The sequence below is a fragment of the Danaus plexippus genome (assembly GCF_018135715.1).
Source record: "Danaus plexippus chromosome 13 unlocalized genomic scaffold, MEX_DaPlex mxdp_15, whole genome shotgun sequence".
NCBI classification, from domain to species: domain Eukaryota; kingdom Metazoa; phylum Arthropoda; class Insecta; order Lepidoptera; family Nymphalidae; genus Danaus; species Danaus plexippus.
In genome coordinates this window covers 720241-745076 of record NW_026869849.1, presented here as the reverse complement: position 1 = coordinate 745076, position 24836 = coordinate 720241, and the positions used below count along the sequence as shown (strand labels likewise).

Below are 24836 nucleotides of genomic sequence, written 5' to 3'. Positions count from 1 at the left end.
AGTTTTTAAATTTCTTTACGCCGTTTTGCTCTTGTAGCTATTTATAGATATTATTTTTTTTAACTTTACAATAATTTCATCAAGCCTCAAATATTTCGCCAGGATTAATCTAACCAAGAAGAATAAATCTACTATTTTATATTTTTACCCTTCTTAGTTTTAACGAGCTCATATATAAACAGTCATACACATACAATCGTATGTATAAAAATAACTATCTGTCTCAGTAGGTTAAAAAGGCTAAGGCTATTTGTCAAGAAGCAATACCTTATCCCTTATATTAAGATATATTCTTAGCGTGTCTATTTATATAGTAATTTGCAAATTCCCGATTCAATTTAAAGTGTCAAAGGAACGGTGAGCAAATAAATTTAAAACACGTTACAAACATATAATGCAACACGCCATTAGAGCAAACGTTCTCACGCGAAACGTTTATCGTTGTTTTGAAATTGTTACATATTCAATGGAAATAAACCGTCATACCAAAGGTTTTATAGAAAATCGTGCAGGCTTTGTAAATTGGTTTCACTACTTACATGTCATATAAACAATATTGCGATAGGATAACAGCTTTATTACGTCACAGCGCTTTGTCATGTGTGTCATGACCTTAGAATTCCTGAATTTAGACACATGACAATTAAAACTACGATTATAATCGGATTACACGCATATGCATGAGTGTCACTTTAAATTGAATTACCAATCAATTATTAATAGGGACATTATATTTTTAACAGACCCATTTTTACCTTTCAATGTCAACTTTATTTTTTTGACATTTCTTGTAGTCTAAATAATGCCAATAATATTTATAGTTTTTACAGATAAAGTATAAACGTTTATGTTCACATTCAAAACGATACTTTTTTTTTTACAAAATTGTAAATTAATTTCAAATTATCGTATGCTGTAGCACAATTTGCAAATCTTATTGTATTTGATTCGAAAACATTAATGATTTAATGAATTTTGTGTAAAACAAATATGTCTAATGTTTGTGGATTTGATTACATTTATTATCTATACGATATATATATAGAGCTGTCAAATGTCATGGTCAATAATCTATAATTGAGTCTCAATTGATGTAACATTCGATTTGCCAACACTTATACACTGTGAATGTTTCTATTTCCCAAGCTTGTTTGGTCAATATTATCCGACAATAATTCCTCCCTCTTAATCATTAATACATTTTTGAAACATTCACTTTCACCGGCAATCCATAAAGAAGACGGTTGTGAAGCCAGCAAAGATTTAATCTTGACATATAACATGATATAATGACCCACGTATGTATTATGTATGTATAACAGTTCTAAACGAATAAATGAATACAGATAGTCATATTTTCCGCACTTTAAATCTATGAAATGGTGTATAATTCGCTAATTACCGCGACGGTTCCTCTTATTATCAGTAACTCGTCATTTCTAGAGCTTTCTATTTTAAAATACAAATTATATTTGAATTCTATGTTAATAAAATGTTATTTATATTAAATTAAAAGAACATTTTAATGTGGTTTCACATGCTATTTATTTTGCCTCTCCCGGCGACGCTGTCAAAGAAGCAGGGCTAACAGCAATGTACATTATTTAAAAAAAACTATTGAAAATTAATTTCCATTTCTTAAATATATGTAGAGTGAATGAATTTGTTTAAAATCTTAGGGTTAATGGCCCATGAATGAGGATAACGGATACATTAAAGTTTATATGCATATCATATTCGTTATAATGTTTGCGAACGGATATTGAATTTCAAATTATCGGATAACCAGCTCCGGTATTCATTTTAAAGCACATGAACAAACTTAACACTAAATACGCGCTGTCGTTGAAGGGTTTCCCTTAATATATTCATCGGAGCTGGTTAATTTCTGTGAAAGCTGTCACGAAGTGATTTTACGCTTTCTTATACTTTATGTAATGTTGTATAATCTCTGATTTATTGGAAAACTGTACGTTGTAATCATTTGATATGTTTTCAACGAGATTATATTACGCAATTTATTATATTACATTTTATTTGACGTTTTGGTTGTCAAATTCAGACACGTGTGTATTCCCAAAAAAATATATACATATAAGGAAAACTTAATACACCGCAGGTGAACACTACGCTGGCTCGGTGTAAAGTACTTAATATAAGTAAATTTTGTATCAAAAAAACTATTTCCCTTTACTTTCTATCCTAATTTATAATTTTCAATATCTTTTTCTTTCAAATCTAACATCTATGTAACAATAATGAATATTAACAGTTACCATAGACGACGCTAACCGCAGCTATCAGAATGAAATGGACTATTGCACGTTTGTTGTTTTATTATATTTAATAATAATTAGTATTATATTCAGTATTATGTCTAGTTGGTATTTAGTAAAAACTAGGAGTAGGATTAGTAATAAAAAAAAACTTTAAACGTCTTTAATTATTTTTCTTCATGTACCTACATATTTTAGTGTTGTGACATGTCCCCAATTACGTCATCATGCCGAATCAGTGTCGTGGGAATCCTACCCATGTGCAACATTCAGCCCTACTATTGAATCTGTCTCACGCGCTTGTGTCAGACAATTTTCTCCACCGATTTTTTGTTGCGTAAACCTTTCAACTAATATCGCGTTTGTTTCCATTACAATATTCAGTTAATCCAACTCCGTACAATCAAGAGAGGCTAATGAAATACAAAATTTCATCACCAATGTTTCTTGCTTGTCCAAACATTATTCAGCGTAGGCATTGAAGACTTTTATGATAGCAAAAATTATGGAAAATATCAATATTTAACTGAAACCCAGAAATCTTACTTTTTATATAGATTTTTTTTTAAATTACTTTGATAAACTAGATAGTATAAGTTGTAATTATACTTTCCTTACTACAACGGGGTCATTACATAATGAATAAAATTACAAAACTAGTTTCCGAACGAGTATATATCCCGTTTTGATAGTGACTACATTTATTCACATGTTATTAAGAAATTTGTAGAAATAAATGACAGCTGAGTAACAAGTCACAATCAAATAAATTACACCGCACACGTCAGACGTCGCAATATATACTTGTATATTTAACAACAATGATTTGTAAATTATTTTAAATAATGAGTTAAAACATAAAAGATCAGTGTTATTTATTTCATAATTACGCGGTAGGTATGTACCGTATGTCAACTCGCCGCGGCCGGCACGGCTGTAACTGTCAAATTAATAAGAAAAAACGTTACAGCAGCCTTACCACAAGTTTGTTTTGTTACGCAACATACGGAGCGTTTCAAGTTTCGTTAACATGTGAGATTGACAATTGACAAAAAACAAAAACCGCACCGCACGCTTGCGAACGTAGTGTGAGGTAGTATGAGGCTGCAGTCTCGTGGTTAGGTTACAGAAACACTTACATGCTACTTACATGGCCATTAATTACATAAACTGCCGTATTATTAATGCTAATTAGATTTCGTTCATTATTCTTGTTTTGTTTGTTGTCTTCATAACAATCTTCCGGCCATTAAAATCGCATCTATTTTATAATATTCCTTGTAAATAGTATGGATGTCAGTATCCATTGTATACAGTCTATCGTATGGATCTTAACCTTTTCCCAAATAGTGCTGTTCTCGTACCGATAGTCGCATCCGGTTATTTATCGGTCTGAGAATTACGAACAATGGTCTGAATACGAAAACATGGCGCGTATAAATGCTATTTTTGAATAATGTTATATACCATTCTAATTTATAATAATAGCAGTCCTTCCTCCGTTAAATATTCAAAAAGACAAATAAAAAAGCAAAATCATAATAGGTTTGTGATAAATTAAAAGAATATCATTTATATTATAACCTTTTGCCCCATTCATTTTTGCATGGTACATTATAAAGTTATAAAATGAGTTAGTTATATTTAGAGTGTATATAATTATTCCTATCTCAAGTTAATGAGAATATAATGCACAAAAAATATTTTCTTATAGCTTCTACGACCCAATCGTCTACTATACAATTATCATCATCTGTAACAAGACGTCCGTTCCGTGTGGCGAACCGTCGCAGACTATTTTCTACCACAACCACCACGACAACAACCTCCCCCAGCACCACAGAGCTGGAGAGTGACGAATCTTTACAGGATATAGGAGACACAGGTGAAGTGTCCCTCACTAATACGACAATTTATGGGATCATATAGAATTAAAATAAAAAGACAAAACAAATACGTTGCTAAAAACAAGTCCACGTAGCATAAATTATGTTTTATATATAATATATTCCCGAAATGTAGATGCGATCGAAGACCCGTCTCTCCAACCTCAACCCCGAGCGAGGAAAGTCTCTAACGGCCCGCGGAGACGACCATTAGTCCAACTGAAGAACGAAAACGAAGATCAAAACTCTTCCGCCACTAACGAAGACGAGAAGACGAGACAGAGCAAGAAATACAGCGCCAGTTTCAAACAAAACCAGCTGGAGGAAATACTGAAGATACGAGCTAGCGCTGAAGAAATCGACGTAACTACGGAAGGGAGATCCACTCTTGATGGTAAATAAATATAACAAGAACTTTCATACTTATGACATAGAATCTCTTACTTCATTCATATTATGTATAGATCTCTACTGCTATTTGCATGTATTACTAGATATATTATGTTCCTAGATACAAGTGCTGAAACAGCAGTAGCTCTAGCAGCCCACCAGCTCCTATCAGCACCGATACCGATCATCCCCGACTACGATGACGAATCGAAACCAGCGCGGTCTTCTCAAACTATCGTAGACTACAAATTTACAAGCCCAGAGTACAATGACCTCACTAAAACACAAACGTACACAGAAGACTATCAGAGAACTCCATCTTACACTTCGACTGGACAAAGATTTGAGTCAACGACCCCTTACACTCTTCGAACCGAAGGAAATGTTCGATCGACGACAGGATCAGTTAACTCTGAGACTAATATTCCATCTGGGTTCACTACACCTGGCGCATTCACAGGCAGGTTCACGAGCCCAACTACCGGAAATACAATCAACCCGACCTTCTCTGGTATAACTCTCAGCCTCGGTTCCGAAGGCTCTGGCGAGTCGACGGCTCGTTACACCTCAAACTTCCCCAAAGAATCAACGCCTACCACTTACACGATCAGCAACTATGAGACCAGAACCCTGAGGCCCGGTTTATCGACCAACATCGTCAATCCGACTTCGTTAAATTTAAGGGAATCTACAGCTAGAATATACGCGAGCCTGGATCGGAGTGTGCAACCGACATATTCGACTGAATTCACAACAAAAATTTCGAGGCCGGCAGGATTTTCACCCAATTCAGTTAAGATAGATGAAATAGAAAACGATAAGACGACAGAGAAGTATACGGGTTTCATCGAGAGGGGTCCATCTACTGCTAGATACGAGGGTTCTAGCGAAAAGATTTCGGTCCCGGTCGCCGTGGGGTACTCGTCTGGTAGCCAGGGCTTGCAAGAGCCTTCGTATTTCACCAGAGAATACTTATTGGAATCCCCGGTCACTAGAACATACGACGGTAAGTAAATGTGATTAAAAAAACATTCTCGCGTCGTTGTACACGTTTTTACAATAATAAATATTTCAGATGAATACCAATATTTGTCCCCGGCGACGACGCCACAACCAACAACCAAGAAACCGCTCAGAAGGAAAACTATCTATCGTAGAATATCATCTACAGCTGCACCAAGCTCACAGATCACCCAGAGCCTGTCATCAATCCGCACGTCACCCACCACATTGACTACACCCACACAACCGATAACGCAGACAACGGTCAAACCACGTCGAACCAGCAGGAAACCGTTTCAGAGGATAGCGGTGAAAAAAGGTCCCCTTCAGAAACAACCAGTACAGCCAGAGATCAAGGACTCGGTTCCGAAGGAAGTCCAGAAAACTTTAGTTCTAAAGATCAATAACAACGCCGTCAAGTCGTCGAGGCCACTTTCGGACTACGATTACTACGATGACAGTCACGAAGGTGTGAAATATGAAGATGGATCCAAAGTACTTCTGCACGGAAAAGGTTTGTTAAACTTGCATGACGTATGATCCGACCTACCGAAATTTTAGTGTATAGTCTATAGAACTTTTTAAAATGACAAAAAGCCTACCCCAATTAAATTTCATAATATTTAACACAAAGCATTCTGCCAAAATTAATTATGTCCAATCACAACATTGTCAACTGTTTGTCATTTTTGACGTTTGTATTTTATTTGACGTTTCTATTACGTTTTCTTATCGACAGGCGACATCGAATGTCTGGACATCGGAAACTTCGCGCATCCATCGTCATGTAAGAAGTTCATATCGTGCGCGCGGATGGAGAGCGGCGCGTTAGTGGGCTGGGAGTATATTTGTCCAAAGGGACTGTCCTTCGACCCCGTAGGAGGCATTTGTAATTGGTCCGCCGGGTTAGGTTGTACTGAAAAGGACGCGTGATAATGTTGTGTCGTTTAGAAAAGTTTATGAATAAATATGTACTAGGAAGAGAAAGCTAATTTTTAAAATCGTGCAGTAAAGAAGTGCTGCGGGTGTATAGAAACTTTTTTAATTGTAGACATAATCCAGCTTTATTACGTTGTATTGGAAATACCAACTCCATACTCACAGTCGGTGGTGTTCCAAGACTACAATACATTTAAAATTCGAAATACTCAGTGGTTGTTTATACAAAGTAATGTTATTACTTTTTATATATTTCATTATTTGGCTGTTTTATTTAATTTAATTTTAACAAAAACAAATTCATACATTATTTTGTATGACCAGCCAGTCACAATTTTGTAATTTTTACATTATGGAATATTTAACAGATAGGCAAAAAAATCCTATGTAGATAAAACGTCTATATCAAAATTACTATTATTTAGAAAATATTACTCGAGAATGTGCCTTAATTATTTTACAATAATTAGTTTTAAGACATACTTTACAATTAGTATAAAAATAAATTTTTCCAATAATATAAAATGTTTCATTGCAATATCTAAATCCAAATAGCAGGACTCAGGAGAGCTCACCACGCTGAATGGGAACTCATGAGAGCTTCATAGCGATTTTAAAGACAAACTCGAGCTTGTCAAGTGTTGGCGTCCAAGCCGTACATATTTTTAAAGTGAACGAATTTTATTCTGATCATTGCATGATATGGGTCCTTGGTAAAATAATTAATCAAAATGCTGAAATCAAAGAAATAAAATGGACGAAACTCCTTAGCATTCAATGAATTCACCGTGCGGGTGCCGGGTCCATCGCGTGGCAGGGAGAGGAGCCTCAACAGCGCTTGGGACTTGCGACTCAGGTGTAGGTTTAAGGGGCCCCTATCTAACGCGCGTTAAACGCTCACCTCCACCGTCCAAGCTCCTCTCTCTACCTAACCAAAGATGAAAAGAGCCTACTAGGGCTGCCTTCGAAGTACGTTCCAAGAACGAATTGATATTAGTTCTGGGCAGGCTCAAGTCTTTGTAGGTTGTAGAGAGATTTGGCTGTTATACTACTCGCTCCCATTTCACCGCGTAAAAATTTAGTATTCGTAGTGAGTTCGAAATACTTATTGACCTTGATGGCATGGTCTTTGGGTATGTTGATTATCCAAGGAAGCATGAGATCTATTAGTGCAACGCGCTTTAAAATTCTCTAAAACATAAATATGTCTGGTTTAGAAGGCCGACGCACAAATATCCTCTGGGATTTTATATTGTTTCTCATACGTATCCATCATTACAGTCCAATCCGAAGCCGCTTTAAGGATAGAGTAAGCACAAAACCTATTGATCGGTCGTTTGTGGTTATTTCCCTCTGCGCTCTGGCGGCCGAAAAACTAACCGCTTCTCGTATGATTTCCACAACCCTATCGTGACGAATGAGAAAAATTCTAGATTATCGTATGTTGCTCGGGTTTTTTGAAGATCTGATTTTCTATGAACATAATATAAAATATACTTTTATGATGTCTCTAATGTAAATATGTTTATGCAAAGTAACGATAAGTGATGAAAAAACACAGTAACAACACTTTATATCAATATCACAAAGTGACAATTTAAATCTAATCCACATAAATTATATCAATTTAACAAAATAATCCAATATTGTCTAAATACGTTGTTCATAATACTATCATCTATCTTTGAATTATCTATCATGCTTGAATTATTTCTACAAATAAAAATCACCTTGGCTTTTGTTTTACTATTTTGTAGCCCTCCCCTTTCTTTACATCTTAATAAACACTTTTTAGTATGTAAATAACTGTCCCTACTCTCGTCATATTTTTGTTACCCTTAGGAACCTCTAGCCTTGATTGCCGGTCATATACATAATAATATAATACTAAACAGGATATAGAATACGTTCCGTTCTGTAATCTATATTTCTGCATAAAAGTCAGCCATTAAAAGTTGTACCGAAATTATAAAACAGGAAATAAACAGCACGAACCATAATAAAAAGAAAAAAAAATCTTATTAGTTATATTTAGTTATTTTTAGTTTGCTATATTTAATTATAAAGTCCTTTTACTAATATTCACATATCCTATTCCAACACAAGTCATTTTAATCTTCTGTGCTATCGCGAACTTGTCCTCCTCGTCTGAGCTCTCATCGTCTTCAGATCTCAGGACTTCTAACTTGAACATCACGCCAAAGAACTCTTTGAGATGTTGCAAGAACTTGATCGTGTAATCAGAGAGGGGTCCAACCTGACAAAAAAAAATGTTTTCTGTCCTTTTTACATAGTTTTCCATAACTTAGTTTATAGTTTGTAAACTACAAGGATATTATAAAAATATCACGATTGAATTCATTTTCAACGCCATCTATCGTCAACTTTGAGAGTTCCTACCTAACAAAAACAAAATTAAAGTGTTTGTTTATTAATAAATAATATGTATTTTACTCAAGACTTTAATACGTCCAACAAATAAAAACGTTGAGATTGGCAAAACGTTGCACGATTCCAGTATGAATGAAGCCATAGCATAAAAAAATATGTATTCTGACACTCACAACACACTCACTGACGTCTTTCTGTCCGAGCGCCATCCAGAGCGCTAACAACCACTGGAAGGAACTGTCGACTGCTCCGCCCCGGCGCACCTCGTCCAGCAACATGTGGGCGCACTCCCGACCCAAGTCCTCGGGAAGTGTTTGCTCACCGGAACCAACCTCGGCCGACTTCTGATCGTTAGAAAAATAAATTAATAAACACTTTCTGTTTGACAAATTTTTTAAAACTAAAAAGGCAATTTTTTTTGTAGAAATTATTCCAAAATTTTGAGATTTTCTTTATTAATTATGACACGTAATAAGATGTAATATATTGACTCATTTTTTCTACTATACTTACTGCTTCAGCACAGTAAAATGTCTTTTCAGTAGTCTCAGCAACTAAACTGACTCCGAATCCAGGACTCTTCCCGGCATTCGCTCCACGACACTGGTCTGTGTTTATATAAACATCGGGGAGGAAGTTTAACATCACCTGTGGATAATATTATGACTTAAATCCTCGCCTTAAACCTGTATCCATCAATCAACACTCATATAAACTATTCATACCCCTTTGGCTGCCTCTACAACTCTATTGGCCATAGTCGGTGATACTCTTAAGGCGTACACGACCCCTCTGATTCTCTTCACCATTCCCCATTTACTGCACTGGAGTGGCCGGAGATGACGGCGGACGGGACACTTGAACACTATTTCACCACCGCCCAAAGGTGGAGCTCCTATATTACATAGTAGTAGAATATATAAAAAAGACATTTAAATATAGAAAAGGGATGATATAGCTTTGATTAATTACTAGTTTTGTTTAATTTTTTAAATAAAGCTTAAGCAAGTATAAGTTTGCTTTTTTTTTTAATTTGTAATTTAAATCAAGTCTCATTTGTATTTCTAAATCTTAGGAAATTATTATTTCAATTTTATAAAAATTTTAATAATTGTATGATCAACTCATTACAATATTGCATCGTAACATGTATGCCATATGTATTTTTTAGCCATTAATAAATTCATTACACAAATTGCGAGATCTCACCTCTTCTGACAACTTTAAGTTCCAAGCCGTCATCGACTAATATAAACTTAAGCAATATTGGTAATGCTGCAGACTTTACTTTGTCAACAGATACATCCAACTCATGATGAGTCACACCCTGCAGTACAGCATTCAACGGTTCTTTACAGAATGGTCCCAGCGCTAGCAATACTTCTAGATAATAACCTGCAATGTAATACATTCAAAAATAAATTTAATCTTATCTTTAACTTCTAAATTTAATGTAAACAAAATTTACACATTAATAATTCAACCACAAACTGTAATTATATTGAGTTATCAAAATGAGTTAAAAACTCACTTTTGTTAAAAGTCAACAATGATCTTCTTAAATACTTGTTTATTTTCACCTCATATTCATTTTAAAATTCTAGTTATCCTAATATGTTCGATTTTTTAAAAGTAAATTTCCATTTTATTTGTGTATATATTGCAATCCAGATAATATGTTTGTAATTCAAAGATATAAAGATGAATGTGGATTTTACAAACTTTCACAACACCTAAATAGTTTTTATATTTTTAAGCAATAAGACTATTTGTATTGCCTATTCATAAAAATAATAGTACATATTTTTAATACTAACCTATACCTCTCTGTGTGCAACAACTGTGGGTGACTTGACCACCAATTAAAATTCCTGGTTGAAAGTACAAAGAGGTTCCAGTTTCACTTAACTCTACTCTTGATCCGTTTGTAATTTTGTCCAGTAAACGTATTAAATTGACTTCATACTCTCTTAAGCCTGGATCATCAAAAGAACTTCGAATTTCCTCAATCTTTATAGCTCTGCCACTTAACGTCGCAAGGAGCAATCTTTGGCGAAATAAATTGCTGCCTTTATATACTAGCACATCATTTTGTAAAATTGCAGGCATTATAACAGTTCTCGCATTTATTACTGTATGTTTACTTTTAGCACGTGGGACTATGATGTTTTTAATTTTCTAATGTCAAATCTTTATGTTTCAATTAAAGTTCAACTACTTTAACAATTTTTTAATAAATTGAATAATTTTTTATTGATTTTTGTTTAAAATTTTCATATATTATTTCATAGAACTTGTTTTAGGCTTTGAGTCGTAAAGGTCGTTTCAAAAGTGTTTCAAATTTATTAGATAAAGAATCCAATTTGGTTATTATGAACACTGTCAAAGACACATGTCAGTTGTCAAATTATGACTATAAAGACCACATTTCCCATAGCAGGTGTTGCTCGTAAATTGTAAACATAAATCAACAATTTACTGACACAGACAATGCGTTAAGTGAAATTTTAATAGAAACAAGTTTATGTGATTCATTTTCAACAATGAAAGCTTCTATTGGAGATGTCGTTTTACCGGGAGATTACTGTGAAGAAATAACAGTGGCCGGCGAAAAAACAAAAGTAATCATAGGTCCAGGATTAAGAAGAGAACTTGACCGCGTGTATATCACAAAAGCTGGAGTCCTTAAAAAACGAAACCCATGTACTTATTGGGTAGACAGTTACCAAAAGCGGTACGTTCCATCAAGGGGTGAAAATGTGATTGGTGTTGTGGTGCAGAAAGCTGGTGACATATTTAGAGTAGACGTCGGCGGTAGTATCACTGCAGCATTATCCTATTTATCGTTCGAAGGAGCTACAAAAAAGAACAGGCCTGAGGTACAAATGGGAGATATTGTTTACGCCAAAATGCTGGTAGCTAGCAAAGATATGGAACCAGAGTTAGTTTGTGTCGATTCACATGGAAAAAAAGGACGCTTAGGCGTGCTAAGTGATGGATTCTTATTTAAATGTTCTTTAAATTTAGTACGAAAAATATTGAACCCTTCATGCCCCTTGCTTGAGTCCTTGAAAAATGAATGGCCTTTTGAGATGGCAGCTGGCATGAATGGTAGGATTTGGATCAAAGCTAACTCCATGAGAGAAACGATTGCTCTTGGTAATGCTATTTTGGGCGCAGAATATCAAAGTGATGAAGAAATTAAACTAATATGTTCTAACATAGCTTCTATATTGGCAGGACATATTTCGTGATGCATAGTTTCATTAAAATATAATATAAAAAACTTGTTCGTTTTTACTTGATAATATTATGTGTAACCACTATATAAATATGGGGATAATGTCAATGAAAAAATTAATAGTTTCTCCATTTTATTCAATTTCAAATCGCAATCTAAATGTTTTAGCAGTAATACTTTTTATGTTAAGACAGCATTTTTGTATTTGCCAAATTTTTTAAAAGAATATGTACAATTTAGAATTATGATATCATGTGCTTCATTTCCTCAAGCCAATGCAATAAACTTGTGCCGTTCACCGTTCAAATAAATAGGAAAAAATAAAATTAAATCAACAAGCCACACTCGCTATGTACAATATACAGTGGCAGTTAGTAGTGTCATCATATAACTCATACAATAGGACTTTACTGACCAGAATAAATTTCAGTTATTAAATTCAGAAATTATTACCTAAACAATAAAATAACTAGCTTAGGTTAAATCTATTTTAATATTAAATTTATATGATTCACAAGACCCGAGACTAAAATCCATGCATCAAGTAAAATAAATTATATGATAACAAAAGGAATAACAGATACGTCCAGCAAAAACATACTTCTTGAGTTCCTCATTGAAATTAATGTTAATATTCTGTACGGTCAATGTTAACTCCAATATAGTAAATCAGTCTAAGTGGACCTCACCGCAAGCCTCTCCGGAGAAATTCAACATCCCCTGATTATAGTTCTAAGAAAAGTACTTCAGTTTAATACTCTAACAGATACTAGTTATAATGAGAACTGTAGTTTTTAACTTACTGCAACCGCGGAAGATATCGTGGAAAAAATTTATATCGATATTTAGAATTTCGTTTTTAAAACTAATTCAGGACTATGTACAAAATAGCTATAATGTTTGACAGAACTACGAAGGAATGTCTCTTTATGTACATTTTGTTTTTAATTTATTACTATATAATACAAGTTCTATACATTATGATATCTAGCTCAGTCGTGATTTACAGCAATGATTTAGATCAGATAATCTTAAAGTTTATTTCAACGGCAAACATATCTAGTGTTATTTACACACAACGGATAAATCATTAATTATATACAGAGAAAATTAAAATCATTTCTATACAATAGAAATAAATCGGTTATCAATACATCATAATTTATTAATGTGTTAAATGACTACTTGCTATTGATCAAATTCAAACAATTTTTAAACTATACACGTAACAAATAAAACACTGCTCGTTAGAATACTGGTGTAATAAATAAGGTTGATACTAGAACGGTTACGGTGACATCGATATTTACACATCACAGTGTTGACTCTATACAATATTTACATTATGAACAGTCGAATTTATTTTATATATGAAAATATAATATAATCTATAGACAATCAGGAGATCACGGCCCGGCTACCTTCACACCTGGCACAGATGTGACACACCACAAAACATTCATCTGGTTACAGGCAGAGTAATAATTGCATGCATACAAAATCAATATCAGTTCATATTATTAATATATTATGATTTTTTCAAATTAAATAATAATATTGTGAATTACTTACTTAGTTTTATTATAAAAACGCTCTTGAATATTACCACAAGTTTCTCTCTTAAGACTTACAGTTCAAAGTTAAGAATGTACCTCTTCTGGATCAAGTGTAAACGTAGCGCAGGCTTCTTATAATAAAGTGCCTTTTATATTTAAATTTCTTCTAAGTATACAGTTTACCCGTCTGTTACTTATAGTATAGCAATAGTAAATAACTGCTCTCCGAAAAAACATCATTAAGATAGGTAAGATCTTTCAATTGACCGTTTCTCTGTATTTTCTCTTCCGTTAGCATTTTTATAAATAACTCTTATAATTATTGAATAGTTTTCAGAGGAGAATTAAACTTTTTGAATATTAATTGAAGTCCCTGATAATCTAATGATAGCTATTAAATCTATTTTATTGAAATACTAGCATGATCCACGGTTTCTCTCTAATCAATACAATGTTCAATGTATAAATCGTTCACTATGTTTGATTGCAGCCAGAAATAAAAACAAACAACTATCAACTAGCTTCACAGAATCTTGAGTGGGTTACGTTTAAATTATCTCGCAATACAATCACACTGTCACTCTGGGACTTAGGCAGGGCGACTCCTGAAATGATAGGAATAAACGATTTTGTGACAGACACAGACGTCTAAAAAGTATCCATAAGATCACTGGGGTCGCACAGGTTAAGTAAATCACAGAGGGATGCACGAGCCGGTGCCTCTGATGAAGTACATTACAGCACACCATGTCTCAGAACACTGAGTCAGCTGATCGTGACAGATGAACAGGATGTGAGGGCGAGCGAGCCAGTCTCTTCCTTGGCAGCTTCTCCAGAGTTGACAACAAGTGCGGAAAGTCTGGCCGCTCACTTGATCGGTAAGCCCAGCACAGCATAAGGATGTCCTGGAAATTAATATAAAAGTGTTATTCTTATTTAATCTATATGCACTTAGTTTTATAACAACAGGTTAGGGTCTAAACAAAATTCGCGATATTTTAGCGAATGTATCATGTATTATGAGATATCATTCTAAAACTACACGTACTTTGATATCTCTAGAGGCTTGCATGTTGTTCAAGGACTGCTTCACTCCCTTGCCGACCTGCCAGATGACCGCCTCAGGAGGCTGGCCCTTGAAGGGATATTCACCGCACAGCAGCTCGTACCATACAGTGCTGTAATGTAATTATTGCTGTCTAAGAGCTTTCACTACCAAACAACGTATGACTTAGTGTTGGGACTTACAATTTATGGAAATTACTTAATAATATATATGTGTATATATGTGAACGTGCGTATATTATTATATGTGTGTGTGTATGTCTGTCCTCCGTCTTACCCGAAGGCGTAGACGTCTGTGGCCTTGGAGAATGGCAGGTGAAGGCTGGCAATGGGTCTCAGAGCGCGGTGCAGCTCCGGGGCCAGGTAACACAACCAGCCCGGAGGGATACCGAGGCTGTCGCCACGGGCGCTGGTGGAAGGGGAGGGAGAATATTAATATGGTAAATTAAATATTATCATATTAAATAATATAATTGTGAAGTTTTACAGTATCTTTAGATCCGAGGCTTGCCCACGCCGTTTCCCACGACAGAACAAGCAGTGAACATGTCAAATTCCTCATTATCACATATAAGATCAGATATAAAACCTATGTCGCCCTTACTTGTTGCCGAAACACAGCTTGGTGACGCTGAACAGTCCGAAGTCTGTGATGACGACTTTTCCATTCTCCAAGAATATATTCTTCGTCTTCAGATCCTTGTGCACGATGCCCCGAGCGTGCAAGTAACCCATGCCCTGCAATGTTATAGATATTTATTTTTAAATATATTTTTTCTTCCAATGTAAACAACATTATTTTCTCCGACCGAGTATAAAAGTGTCTTTTTTTTAAATTTAATAACACCTTATACATATGTATACACATAAAGTTAGCAGTGAGCGTATAATGTGGATGAGTCACGTTCTAGGGTTCAAGTCTGAAGACTACTTCCTTTCGACTTTATATAGAACCTTGCCAATGAAACGTAGGGCCTAGTATCTTAGTTAACTTGGGTTATAGTTTCTCATAGTGTAAGTGATCAATGGTGGGGACTGTAAGGAGTTTTAAAAGCTAGTATTTTATTGCCGCACTACATAATTCTGCCAAAGCGGGCGCACCGCGCAGGTCTCACGGAGGTGCTCACCTGTGATATCTGCTGTGCGACGATGACGCTCTTGTTGGCGGTGAACTTGTCCTTCCTGAGGTGGATGTGTGTGTACAGCGTCATGCCCTTACACAGTGACGTCACGATGGCCAGGCGAGGTGGCTTCATACACGCGCCCATGAACAGCACCAGGTTCTCGTGGCGAGTCTTCCTGAAGGTCGCCACCTGAGAAATCCAGAACAAGTTATATATATATATAAAACTTTAACAGACTGTTCATAATGTAGATATGATTAAAATTCTTTGCAGACCATCGTCTGTTCGTCCTTAATATACCAACTGATTTTTACTCTTTGAGGAACAAATGACATTCCGTTGTTTAAAACCATATCAACTAGTAGGTCGGATGTAACAAACTAACAATTATCATATTTTTTGTTTAATACTTATATACCAAAGAGAAGTAAGTGAGATCCAACGCGGTTGGCCTAGTGGTGATTTATATAAGACCTATATACTCGCAACCCGAGTGGTCCGTCTCACGCGTCCTACCTCGTGCTTGAAGGTGTCCAGAGGCGCGGTGTGGTCGCTGAGAGCGTTCACGTGCAGCAGCTTCACGGCGACCGCTCCGTGCCAGCTGCCCCTGTAGACCGTCCCGAAGCGACCTGTTCCTATCACCTCGAACAGCTTGAGCTCGTCGTAAGGTATGTCCCACTCCTTCATGGACAACTGGGCGATGGAAAAAAAACCATCAACAATCTATAAGATACAACTATCGAACTGTTAAAGCAATGCTTTGCTCCTTAATTGCTTATTCGACATATTTCCTAGCGTGTCAGTGTCTAGATTTCCCCCCAACTCTCAGTTAGTCTCATTCCAACTTCCAAATCCGACGGTTGTATTATTAAAATATATAAATAGATTTTTTTAAAGGCCCAAAACTTAAACACTAACAGAACGAAGCTACGTGTCACGAATTGCTCAGCGATGGTTTGGTTCCAGTGTTCATACTGAACAAAATCCTATATTAATCTCCGGATACATGTTTCACTGTAAAACATATATCCGGTTTCAATATAATAACGAACTCTTGTTAAATCCTGATAATGTATCGTCATATTATTATTTATATGTTGTTTGGTACAGAGCGATGGAAGTTGTATGATAAGGGGCCATTGTGATGGGTAGCGGTTTTTATTCAGCACAGAATAAAAAGATTTTTGGTGCTATTTTGTCTTAGAAAAGACAACTTCCTGTAGCTTGACCCCCGATGTGATTAAAAAAAACTCTGTTTCATATATTCATTCTAAGACAGAAAAACAATATCGACGTAGCAAACTAAAATATATTTAGAACATTTAACGATGATACAAGGCAAGTTAAGAGTAAAAATGTTATCAAGTAAACCACAATATCTTGTAACTACATTTATGTTCAGTCGTCAAACAATAAACAAAGGCTCAAGTCATACTTCCTCAAATATCCTGCGGTGATGTTTGAATGACGTCATTGCTGTTGAAACACGACAAAAAACTCATTAACTACACGAGACGACCCGAAACATAAGAAGACCATCAGCAGGCGGGCGACCCGAGACGAATGGGGCTTTGACGAACACAAACACGAGACAGACGGAACGACTCCGGCAGACTGCAGCCTCGGACGACCGCGTATGAATCATTCGCGCATTCATCAAAATATAGTTACAACGAACGAAATGGAAAGGAACACATTTTAAATATATTAAACTGATATTAAAAAAAAATAAATGTCTCTGGTCTACAATATAGTTCCTTATAGTTTATTCAACCCCGCACGAGTCATTGAAGCGCTACAAGGAGCCGCATATCGCAGCGCGGGTGCCGGCGGGCGGCGGGCGGCGGGGGGCGGGCGGCGGCCGGCTATAAATAGACGCTTATCTGCCGCTGATAAACCTATCTCGCGGATCCGACAGCTTTCAAGAGCTTTCATTACACGCCACGGAGCAGCGCGGCCCCGACAGACGCCCGGTACACATTTAATACATTCATTTAAAATAATTTACTATGTATTGAAAAAGGTGAGTTTTTTTTTAGTTTAGCACTCTCGTGTACTCCTATAGAGTAAATATAATAAAAGTATACAGATGAAATTTGAATTTAGAATTATACATCTATATGAGCATATGTAGCTCGGTAAGATCTGGCATGTCTTGCTATACCTCGGGGTTGGCACCGAACTCTCTCTGACATATAGCCTTCCTTGTACACATCACCCACCAGGTCACTGCTCGAGTCCTGATGCCAACAGTGTACTTACCGTTGAATCTACACTATTATTTAAAATAAACCATACACACTCGGATATTGGAATATTTTTTCAACATTTTCTATAATGTATAGTCTCCAGGTCTTCATGTTGACCAACTCAAGGTACCAGAGAGCTGTGAACATTGATGTGCATGTTCTGGAAACATCAACAGTCAAACGAAATGTGTGGAGACGACATTTCCCATTATGCTCATCTTTTTTTATTGCAATTACAATATTGTCTTTGAAGATAATTCCATACACTAAGATTGGACGGACACAAGTAGTTTTAGGTGTAAATATTAGGTTAGGCTGTATTAGTATATTCATAGAGTAGAGAGCGAGGCGTCGAGGAGAGTAAGCAGATCTAGCTGACAAGATGATGCGAGTCGGTGATCAAACGCTGCGAGATTAAAATTCCACAACAGCCGTCTACAGCCGTATCACTAATAGGCCCATTTAAAAATTTCTTTTAGAATGTTTTATTAACCGAGGAACTCGGAATTGACTAGTCTACTCACACTGTTCTGCCTCGGCCACCGGTCGGAAGCGTCGTGTCGGGAGTCGTGTCGCTGGTCGTGTCGTGAGTCGTGTCGCTCCACCGGCGTCCCCACCGACCGTGTCGACATCTCTGAACACACAAGTACTATCAAACGGCAGATTAACAACATAACAAATACATACAACATTAGGTTAGTCTCAGACAGCGCTGAGAAGTATCTGGGACTACTTCTATTTTCCATATTATACAGCAACTGACCGCTTTTGATGCTGGCTGTGAGCTCGTCTTTATCAACGAGCGAGCGCGCCGGGGACTGCACCGCGGACGTGTGGCTGGGGCTGGACACGGCCGGCTTCACATCTGAACATTTTAAACACACACACATATACACATATAGTCAATATTTTGATCAGAATTTGTACTTCACATAGAATCTATCACCAGTCCACGGCTGGACTCCTGTTCTGTGGTATACTCACCAGGGAAGTGGAACTGCTGTTTGAGTGTTATATGGTGGTGGTGGTGGTGTGCCTGCGGCGTGGCGGGCGCGGGCGCGGGGGCGGCCAGCGCGGGGGAGGACGGGGTGGAGCTGTTACACGAGGACGTGTTCGATGATGAATCCGGGTTACCCTGCCCACAGATGCAAATCATTAATTTAGTATACTTTTTTTATAGCAAATTGGCTCTTTCGGAACTTGGTCGGGTAGAGAGGTGCTTAATGGACCCGACACCCGCACGGTGAGTCCATGGAATGCTCGGGAGTTTCGTCTCTGTCATACTGATATCTAACATTTTCCCGACTGCACAAATGAAGCTGTGTTATGGGTGCACGCTTTTATTATATTATATGAAGGTAGTTCCGCCTCGTCTGCCCGCGATCACGGCTGCTGTAATCGAAACGCCGGGAAAATTTCAAACAAAACCCAAAGTATATCCGAAAAATATAATTTCATTTTAAAATTTAAATGCCACTTGAATTTGAAAGCTGTACTTTTCATAGTTTTGTTTTATAGACCTCCGAACATCATAGTATATAAATATTACTTCTAAGGCATTACCGAAACCCTGTCTCGCCGATGTGGAAGACGCGAGCCCTAAGCATACAATAGATATAGAGGCCATATCATATACAGATTCATTTATCATAGTGTGAGACAGCCTTACCGCATGATGATGGGCGGTGGGCGGCGGTCGGCGTCTGAGAGGAGTCAGTGAGGGTATCAGCGTGCGGCCTGACGACACGGACGTCAGGTACAGACCACCTGCGTATCATATCATATCTTGATACACTGAATATTTTTTTTTCAAAAATTTTAAATTAAATACGCTTAGGATCTGAAAATAAGTTTTACTTTATCGTATATTAACAAAATCACTCCACATACATTATTAGAATATTTATATTGAATATTGAAATTAATATATGAATATTATAAAGCTGACTGTACCGTCTTTGTGAAATTTTTCTTTGAAGGCAGTCACGAACTCTGGAGGCAGACCGCACGATGGAGGAACCTTACTCTCACAATCCCTGGAACCGAAACGACTCGACTTACTTCTACGGTTAACAATAACAACTAACCCAACGCTCTCATATCACGAACAACAATATTTCTTGCAAAGTACACAGAATACGGAGATAAACTATAGCTATGATGTCCAGGTTATATAAATGAAAAGCTTTATCAGAATCGGTTCAGTGCCTTTCAAGTGGAAGGCCAACGGACATCTATGTACAGTCACAGAGCTTCGCATTACTAGCACAGTAGGGGACACTGACCTATGACATTTGAACTTGCACTCTTTACACTTCAAGCCGCTGCCGAAGAGCATCTGCTTGTCACAGTAGTCGCAGGTGGCTATCATGTTGAAGGTCTTGGTGAACCGGTGGGCGATGTCGTGGGCCATACAGCCGCTCACGGTGGGCGTGCGGGGCGAGCGGGGCGCGGGAGGGGGAATCTGCGGAGGGGAGGGGGCAGTTTACATCCAGGTGGTATCAACAAGTGCATAGAGCAGACAGACTTGTAAGCATATCCATGGCATTTACATTTTAGTACTATATATAAATACATATATATAATGAACAGTATAATGTCGTACTTTGGAGTAGAACTTTACGGAATTGCCCTCAATCGTCTTCTGTATATGAATTTTGTCTATATACTGTTCACCGGTAGTGGGCGTTGTTTAACGTAACAACAGTAGTTCCCAGTGTTTACATGTGATATTATCAACGCAGATATATTAATGAAAAACCAGCCACGGCGTGTTTAGTTTGATTTCAGTTCCAAAGAAACTTGTGGTAAGACATTTACGTTCATTTACTGAAGTATCGGAGTTGTATTAGTATGTGTGTCTTAGTACCGACCGTGTTGGTGTAGTATCGAGGCGGTGGGTCGGGGTCGGGGTCTCTAGGGGAGCCCGGGGGCGACTCCGACACCTCACACACGGCGGCCGAAGACTGACTGTTATCACTGTAACATACATGTATATATGAATACAATAATAATCACTAAACCAGTAGTATTGACAGCTTCTATTGGTGAATCGCAGTGCCAGCTATATGTATTGGATTCCTAACAGCTATATGTACCTCATGACTGACACACATAACGTCTGATACACTGAATTCAATGAGGACGTGATGTTCCATTAGTGGAGCAAACAGCATGTGAACAGAACAGTATAGTAGAGACACTTGAGGCCGAGGCAAACAATTTTTCATTGTATATTTTTATTTCAGTTAAAGTATTGTTAAGTCAATATAAATTCTGGTGTTAGAAAGGTACCTGTGGTCCGATGTATCCGGCTTCACAGACAGCTGGGACTCATGTGACCTGGACTTGGTGAGTGACGAGGGTTGAGCTGGTGGTGCGGGCAGGTGAGAGTTCTGCTTGCGTTTGTTGATGGGCGTCGTGGGAGATTTACCGCCTGTTCCATAGTTAACAATACTATTGTCATTACAGACATACTTTGTAATTAAATACAAATTAATATATCTATTGCTGATAGAACATACATATATACATACACACACACACACACATATATATATATATATATATATATATATGTATTAAATTGTAAATAGATTTTTTATTTACTCATCAGTAGATCAATGTTGTCAATAATAAGTGTTGTTTATTATTGTCGTGTGTTGAATGGTAGACACATTTATGTGTACATTTAACTCTCCAACATTATCCCTACCCTTCTTATTATCGTTGTTCCTGTCGTCCCTGGCCCTGGGTGAGCCTCGCACGTGTCTCTCCCACGAGTCCCAATATAGGGGCAGTTCCGCGGATCCTTCGCCACGCGCCAAAGCCTCTGGAAAGATATAAATTAACACATTACAATGGTTGAAACTCCTGTAAATAGAACTGAGTCAGATGTTATCTAGGATATGGAAGATAGTGTGGAGAAAACTAACTACACTAGCAATGATTCATTGATTTACATGACTAACACTAATCTCAAAGATATTTCTCACTTAAAAATTACTTTAGTACATATTTTCATAAAACACAGTCATATTAAGGCTTTGTTTAATAATTTATTCTTATCTCCATTTAGATTACAAGTGGATTTTTCTGGTTCGACTATTCAAACTGTTCATACAACACACAATATGTATTAAAGTTATTTTAGGAACTAAATGTATAAGAATGAATTTACTTCCATGTTAAGTGTTTGATAAATCTCATTATGTATTACATTAAAGATTAATTCTACAAGAAAAAGACTTTTGTCCACATAGAGAAGGATGAAAAGCGTAATTGTTCATATCCTTCCCACCTGTATATGTCCTGAGTCTTTGCATTGCTCTACAGAGCCTGCGGACTTCCTCGTCCCTGGCCCCACACAGCATCGCTCGCAGCTCATGTTCTGAGCGATCACGGAGCAGTTCCAGAGATGACACACGAGATAACACCGACTGAAAACATATAAGTAGAGAATGAGTTTAAGGTTACCACTCAGTACACTAAGTTCTTGAAAAAATATGTTTAAAATATCTCGTGTATTGAGTTACTGGCGAAGGGAGTAGAGCAGGCCGGTAATACTTTTTTTGAAAAATGCTATTTTTATGATAAGAGAAAAAAATTACATGAGAAAAATTGCAAAAGATTTAATTTATTGTATCATATTAATTTCTTACAGCCTATATGAATGATAAAAATATAATGCACAAATTTAAACTGAGTAAACTAGAGGCGTTTTGATTGTGGTTGAAACCAAATTTAACTTACTTGTTTCAAAAGTTAGTCATACAAGTATAATTAAAACAGAGATTTGTAATTTGTTATACGGTCTTGTCACATATTGATTGTTGTGCTAATTTTGAGTAATAATCATAATAAGGAATAAGGTTTACCTTTTGCTACCATTTCAATAATATAAAATAAATAATATTTCCTTTAAACAAAATTTATAATATTGTTATACAAAACTATACATCACCTCTATAGCATCAACACTGAGCCCTACAACTCTCAGCCACTGTCTCAAACTCGGCACATGTCCGAGCTCTCGTTGGATCTCCTCCACGAACTGGGCCTTGATCACCAGCTGTCGCGAGAAATGCTTCACCAGCTTTCCCTGAAGAATAAATCTTCTATTTAACTTCTTTTATCACCATATATAAATAATCTTAAAACTATGGTATTTTTATTAATTTTAATCAATATCAATTTTAAGAAACTATACTATTACACTACAAAACTACTTTGTTGATACCAGATTATAAACTAAGTAGATTTTGTTTGAGAGTGACAATTTTATCAACATTTTTCCACAGGTTTGTTTATGTACCTCTGTCATAACAAAAATATAATGTGCTAGATAGATTCAACAAACGATCGTCATTACATAACATTCAAACAACTTTCTGAGTCACATAACAGTAAGCAAAATACAAATCATTTAAATAACTTATTAATATTAATGGCTATATAAATGTTCATGGAACAAAGATTTATATAATATTTTGTGTTTATGTAAACACAAAAAAATCACCAATTTTTTATTTTAATATGTTAAAGTATAATTTTAACTTTGGGTTAAGTAAAAAATAATTTTACAATGTGATAATTTTAGTTTGCAACCAGATTTCTTCTACTGATAAGTGTGCAAATAAAACTATTGATTTATTCAATAATAATTCAATTGTAAATTATAGTTTCGATGTATTAAATAGTAATAATTATGTATTATTTATAAGATGTTAAAACCTAAATATATATTTTTTCACTATATACAGAATGAAGGAAGTACTTATTTGTTTTATAAGAAATATATTTTGTTTAAATCTCTATAAAAAATTAATAAATATTACAGAATACAATCTACTATTGTTACTGATAAGGCTCTGTGAATATCTTTAGATTCCATTGTGAGACAGAACCATAAATATATAGTATATCACAACAAACAAGTGTAAGACCACCCAAGTATACTTCATACTATATTCTGGTTGAACAAAAGAATTCAAATTGTATTTTCCATGAAATAGGAACCTTAACCTACTTTAATTAGCTTTAATATGATATTTCTGAATGAAAATTATGTTGCAAAGACCTTTACATTCATGTCCAGTATCAGACAACTAGAGCATTAACCATCGTTGGCAACTGAACAGCTAAAATACGTCAAATTACCTAATACAAACATCGTAGTATGTTTATTACAACTTTCTAAAACGAATAATAGGGCAGGTAAATTTCGAGGTTGAGTATGCGCGCGCCCATACTTTCTACAACGGTAGTGAACTATTCACTGTCATCCTTGGATTTCGAGGCCTTGAAGCTTAGATCTAGCAATTTGTTCAAGGGCATGTCTTGTTTCCATAACACAGCCTATTGAAATAAGTACGGGCTTCCTACCTCCAGTGTCCGGATCTCCTGCTGCGTCAGCTCCGCACTCGTTGAACATTGTGTTCTCAAGCCCTCGAGCCTGTCTGCTGAAACGTCTATCATCGACTGAATGGTCTCTATCATCTGAATTGCATCACGGATTCTTTTTTTTTCGTTTTCGCTATCTGCATCCATTACAAATATCACAGCACTATACACAATCCTCTAATCACTACTTATATGTAAAAAACTCTTTATTCATTATAAAAAATGAATATGAGTATACAAAACATTGCAGGTGTTGTATTGCCGATACAGCGGCCATGTCCGAAGAAAATCTATATTCTTGTCTATGGCCAACCA

General features: G+C 36.3%; 4 protein-coding genes across 4 annotated transcripts in view; 2 read left to right on the top strand and 2 right to left on the bottom strand.

Annotated features, from left to right (window-relative positions):
* LOC116770144 (mucin-2) overlaps positions 1-6971 on the top strand; it is a 51802-nt gene extending 44831 nt beyond the window's left edge. The window contains exons 21-25 of the mRNA XM_032661498.2: positions 3991-4161; positions 4299-4556; positions 4674-5558; positions 5628-6068; positions 6294-6971. Coding sequence (XP_032517389.2) covers positions 3991-4161; positions 4299-4556; positions 4674-5558; positions 5628-6068; positions 6294-6487 — 1949 coding nt within the window. The 3' untranslated portion in view covers positions 6488-6971. The remainder of the gene's footprint in view (positions 1-3990; positions 4162-4298; positions 4557-4673; positions 5559-5627; positions 6069-6293) is intronic.
* A 1547-nt stretch (positions 6972-8518) lies between these two features.
* LOC116770365 (probable RNA 3'-terminal phosphate cyclase-like protein) lies at positions 8519-11292 on the bottom strand. The gene is made up of 6 exons (XM_061527636.1): positions 10702-11292; positions 10094-10279; positions 9610-9779; positions 9398-9532; positions 9058-9228; positions 8519-8750 (listed from the first exon to the last, which is right to left on the bottom strand). The coding sequence occupies exons 1-6, from the start codon at positions 10991-10993 to the stop codon at positions 8553-8555; spliced, it is 1152 nt and encodes a 383-aa protein (XP_061383620.1). The 5' UTR covers positions 10994-11292; the 3' UTR covers positions 8519-8552.
* On the top strand, positions 11291-13899 carry LOC116769905 (exosome complex component RRP40). The gene has a single exon (XM_032661101.2). The coding sequence runs from the start codon at positions 11428-11430 to the stop codon at positions 12136-12138; it is 711 nt and encodes a 236-aa protein (XP_032516992.1). The 5' UTR covers positions 11291-11427; the 3' UTR covers positions 12139-13899.
* On the bottom strand, positions 12246-24805 carry LOC116770036 (kinase suppressor of Ras 2). The gene is made up of 18 exons (XM_061527744.1): positions 24504-24805; positions 23083-23220; positions 22420-22558; positions 21835-21951; positions 21414-21555; positions 20993-21098; positions 20405-20583; positions 20073-20155; positions 19597-19886; positions 19104-19254; positions 18883-18984; positions 18644-18768; positions 16387-16563; positions 15874-16059; positions 15351-15484; positions 15024-15155; positions 14730-14859; positions 12246-14586 (listed from the first exon to the last, which is right to left on the bottom strand). The coding sequence occupies exons 1-18, from the start codon at positions 24666-24668 to the stop codon at positions 14434-14436; spliced, it is 2649 nt and encodes an 882-aa protein (XP_061383728.1). The 5' UTR covers positions 24669-24805; the 3' UTR covers positions 12246-14433.
* Positions 24806-24836: the final 31 nt, after the last annotated feature.

Coding starts and splice junctions, on each gene's coding strand:
- LOC116770365 (XM_061527636.1), bottom strand. CDS start 10,993: ATGCCTGCAATTTTACAAAATGATGTGCTAGTATATAAAGGCAGCAAT. Junction 9,780..10,093: donor ACTTAAAGTTGTCAGAAGAG/GTGAGATCTCGC, acceptor TATGTAATATAG/GAGCTCCACCTTTGGGCGGT. Junction 8,751..9,057: donor AAGACGTCAGTGAGTGTGTT/GTGAGTGTCAGA, acceptor TTTTTTTGTCAG/GTTGGACCCCTCTCTGATTA.
- LOC116769905 (XM_032661101.2), top strand. CDS start 11,428: ATGAAAGCTTCTATTGGAGATGTCGTTTTACCGGGAGATTACTGTGAA.
- LOC116770036 (XM_061527744.1), bottom strand. CDS start 24,668: ATGGATGCAGATAGCGAAAACGAAAAAAAAAGAATCCGTGATGCAATT. Junction 18,769..18,882: donor CACAGCCAGCATCAAAAGCG/GTCAGTTGCTGT, acceptor GCCGTTTGATAG/TACTTGTGTGTTCAGAGATG. Junction 16,564..18,643: donor GGTGGCCGAGGCAGAACAGT/GTGAGTAGACTA, acceptor TCCATCGCCCAG/TTGTCCATGAAGGAGTGGGA.